Raw genomic sequence first — 3,731 nt, 5'->3', positions numbered from 1 at the left:
TAGGCCTGTTTACGGTTTGGCCGCCCGCGAGCGCTCCTGGCACAGCGGCATCGTCTACTCCTTCCACCTGGCCGTCAGCGGGATGCTCTACTCCCTCTCGCTGCCGTTTCTGGCAGCGTATTACTACCCGCCCAAGGACTGGCGCTACGGACCGGCGCTGTGCAAGCTGGAACGTTTCCTTTTCAACTGCAACCTTTACGGCGGCATCTTCTTCGTCACCTGCATCAGCCTCAACCGCTACCTCGGCATCGTTTACCCGCTGCGGGTCCACGGACGGCTGCAGCCACGCCACGCTAAGGCGCTGAGCGCGGTCGTTTGGGTGCTGGCTGGGGGGCTCTCAGCCCCCACCTTTTATTTTTCAGAGCTGCAAGAAGCGGAGGGTGCGATCGAGTGTTTGGGGAGTGCGGCCCCGCAGCGGCTGTGGGGATTTTATCCCTACAGCCTGCTGCTGGCCGGGCTGGGCTGCGGGCTGCCCTTCCTGCTCACCGCCTCCTCCTACGCCGCCATTATCCGCACTGTTTTCCGTAATCCTCACCTCAGCCCGCCGGAAAAGCGGAAGGTGGGAATGCTGGTAGGGGCAGGAGTGGCTCTCTACGCCTTTTCCTACCTGCCCTACCACATTTTCCGTAACCTCAATTTGTGGCGTCGCCTGCTGCGACCGGGCACGGAGGACTGCGCCGTCTCCAGAGCCATCCACGCTACCGCTCAGGTCTGCAAAATCCTCGTTAACCTCAACATCTGCCTGCACCCGCTGCTCTACGCCGCCCTGGCCGACAGCATGCAGAGCTGCTGCGGCGCCGGCTGCGGCAGTGGTGCCAGCTGTGGCAGCAGGGAGCGAGCTGAGCACGTGGAGCTGCAGCCGGTACCCTAGGAGCCCACCCAGGGTGGCCCAAAGTGGCTAGCGCAGCCTGTGCAGCGCCTGGCATAGCCCTTGGGCACGCGTTTCCTTCCCAGCAACGCGTGAGAAGCAGGATTAAAGCCAAAATCACAAGCATGGCCTCGTATCATGCCTTCTTTTGGCAAAGATCCCCCTTTTTTTTAGCTTAAAAGCTAGGGATGAACCTAAAAAACATGGAATGGCGATGCCGTGCCATTCCCTGCGTCGCTGGCTCAGGTGCTGCCAGCCCCACCACGTGCCTCGGAGGCAGCCCCGGCTCTGCCACGGGATGGGGCAGTGACAGGGACACTGTGGGGACAGGGACGGGGGGGCTCCCTGCCCAGTGAACCCCACCCCAGCTCAGATCGACACCTTGGTGCATACCAGACCGTGTGTCTTTATTTAGAAGTGCCGACTGCTCTCGCCGGGAGCTGGCATGGCACCGGATTCAGTTGGTGGAAGGTCTGCGGACGAGGAAGAGAGCACAGTAAGGAGAGGGGAGAGGGTGTGCAGCCCCCCGGCACAGATGGAGCATGTGCCACCCCCAATCCTCCAAGCCAACCCCTGGTACTTACTTGGCCCATTCCACATTGAGGATCAGGTGGTCGTAGCCAAATCCGGAAACACCGGCAATAGCCCGGGCCGCATCCTCCCGGCGGTGGAAGCTGATGAAGGCGAAACCCTGGGGTGGGAAGAAAGCGAGAGGGTGAGAGAAAATGGGGGGGGTCTTTCCCCAGGCCCCCTGAAAGAGAAAAATGCCTCCATGCCCACCTTAGACTGCCCGGTGGTCTTGTCCTTGGCTAAATAGATCCTAGAGATGGAGCCGAAAGGCCGGAACAGCTCCTGGAGATCAGTCTCACGCGTGTCCTCGGACAGGTTGGTGACACGGATGGTGGCATTGTCGTCGGCTGGGGTGGGGGGAAGACCAAGGAAGGTCAGGGCTGCTGGCGGGACCATGACCAAGAGCCGGCATGAGCCGTACACAGCAGCCCCGGGGAGGCTACCCCCACGCCGAGCAGAGGCCTTGACTTACCCCTGCGGTTGGGCTGCATGGACTCCCCGCGGCGGCTGGCTCCGTCTCTCAGGCTGGGGGGGACGTACTTGCCCGTCTTGCTCTGCTGAGCCTGCACCGGCTCTGGCTCTGAGGGCAGGAAAGGCGACAGGCAGGAGGTGAGGCGCCCCACAGCCGCAGGCAGATAGCGGCCCCCTCTTGCCCCCCCGTCTCAGGATAAAGGGGTGCTGTACCTCCGGGCAGCTTCTCCTTCTCGCCTGTGGACAGCCCCAACTGCTCGGCCAATTCCTTCTGCATCGGCCCCAGGGTGTCCTTGTAGGGACAGCGGGTAGTCCAGTGGTCGCCCTTGCAGATACGGCATGAGACGATCTTCTGCCCCTTCAGTTTGTTCATGGGATCCTCCTCCTCCTGGCAGTTCAGGTCCTGCGGGACAGGGAGACCCCTGAGTCCCGTGGGACCCACCACGCACCCTGGCACAGCCTCACCAGGGGCTCCCCACCGGCCCACGAGCTCCCACCGCACCCAACCCACCTCCTTGCTGGTGATGAAGGTCATGAAGACGTCATCGCTCACAGTGGTCGTGGCCACGTTAGGGCCAGGGGCATCAAACTCCGAGTTGCCAAATTTTTTCCAGTTCTGGGGAGAAAATGGAGGGAGGAAAGGGGGCTCACTCTCACAGCATGTCCCTAAGCAGCTGCCAAACACATGCAGGAAGGGAAATGCTCTCCACCGAGGGGTTGTTGGGACATTGAGAAGGAACGGGCAGAAGCAGAGGACTGGGAAATGAAGTGGTTCCTGCCGGAGGACAGATTTCCCTCCCTCTCCATTCCCGGAGAAGGCGCTCACCTTCCGACGGGCCACCGCTTTGGAGGCCTTCCTGGTTTCAATGCGGAAGGTGCGGATGATCTGTAAAGGTGCAGAAGAATCGATCAATGCAGGAGGAAGGACGGCAGACGTGCCTCCACCCCACACGTGCCAAGTCTGGGACTGCCAGAAGCAGCAGAGTCAAAATGGGGCTGTGATGGGACGTCCCTGCTGACATGTGGCTGCCTGGTGCTGCCTGACTGTGCAGGCAAGGATGAGCCCCTGCGCCAGAGCAGAGCCGAGGGTTCTAGAAGGGGAGAAGGGGAGCTCAGCAGCAGGGAGAAGCTAAAATGGCAGCCCAGGAGACAGTGCTCACCTTCACCTTGCGCCCATCCTCCTCCTCACGATACTCCGTGATGGTTTTGATGTTCCCGTTGATGAGCTCTTTTGGGGAGGGGAGCGGGCCTGTGGGGAGGGGGGACAGTGGGATAATGTCTGATGTGGGGGAGGCAGCAGGAAAACAGCCCCCTGGCCTCTTGCCCAGCTCTCACCTCCCTTCAGCAGCTCGGCCTCGGCGCTCAGGCTGCCCCCCAGCACCCCTGGCAGGGGGATGTCCTTCAGCAGCTCGCTGGTGATGCATTTATCTGTGAGAAAAAAAGAGGGAGCGTCACCCCCTCGCTCGGGGCGAGCCCAGGAGAGGGGGAAAGAGCCGCGTGCCCTGCCATAGGCAGGGAGGAGGTGCCCTGTTCTCTCCCCCAAGCAAGGAAAAGGCCAAAGAGCCAAGAAGTCTCAGCTATTCCAACTCCCATGGCTTCCTCAGCCCCTGAAATGGGTGGAATAAGGATGGTGAGAGAGATTCTACTCCCTGCTCCGAGTCAGGCACACTCTGCTCACAAGGATCGGCCTCAGAGCCTGTTTTGAGCCCTGGACAAGGAGCGGGCACAGCTCTGGGCTGTTTCAGGAATAGCAACTGCTCTTTTTCCCGACAAAAATTCTCTGGTTACCAGCAGGAGGAGCAACAAGGGAAAAAGGGGGACG

At 61.1% G+C, this 3,731-nt stretch overlaps 2 protein-coding genes across 2 annotated transcripts in view; one reads left to right on the top strand and one right to left on the bottom strand.

Moving 5' to 3' along the window:
* The window catches only part of LOC104617199 (suppressor of SWI4 1 homolog), a gene marked incomplete at its 5' end in the record, with an annotated part of 5,286 nt that extends 4,415 nt beyond the window's left edge, over positions 1-871 (top strand). Inside the window, one exon of the mRNA XM_010282447.1 lies at positions 3-871. Coding sequence (XP_010280749.1) covers positions 3-871 — 869 coding nt within the window. The remainder of the gene's footprint in view (positions 1-2) is intronic.
* A 454-nt stretch (positions 872-1,325) lies between these two features.
* Positions 1,326-3,337, bottom strand: EIF3G (eukaryotic translation initiation factor 3, subunit G; the record flags this gene model as incomplete). The annotated part of the gene is made up of 9 exons (XM_010282444.1): positions 1,326-1,341; positions 1,453-1,559; positions 1,649-1,785; positions 1,911-2,018; positions 2,123-2,312; positions 2,421-2,525; positions 2,736-2,795; positions 3,070-3,158; positions 3,245-3,337. Coding segments are annotated over 9 exons (905 nt in total), but the record flags the coding sequence as incomplete, so codon positions are not given.
* Between the last annotated feature and the right edge of the window lie 394 nt (positions 3,338-3,731).

This window comes from Phaethon lepturus, unplaced genomic scaffold (assembly GCF_000687285.1).
Source record: "Phaethon lepturus isolate BGI_N335 unplaced genomic scaffold, ASM68728v1 scaffold23882, whole genome shotgun sequence".
NCBI classification, from domain to species: domain Eukaryota; kingdom Metazoa; phylum Chordata; class Aves; order Phaethontiformes; family Phaethontidae; genus Phaethon; species Phaethon lepturus.
The sequence above is the reverse complement of the archived record's forward strand: the minus strand, read 5'-3'. Positions and strand labels throughout refer to the sequence as shown.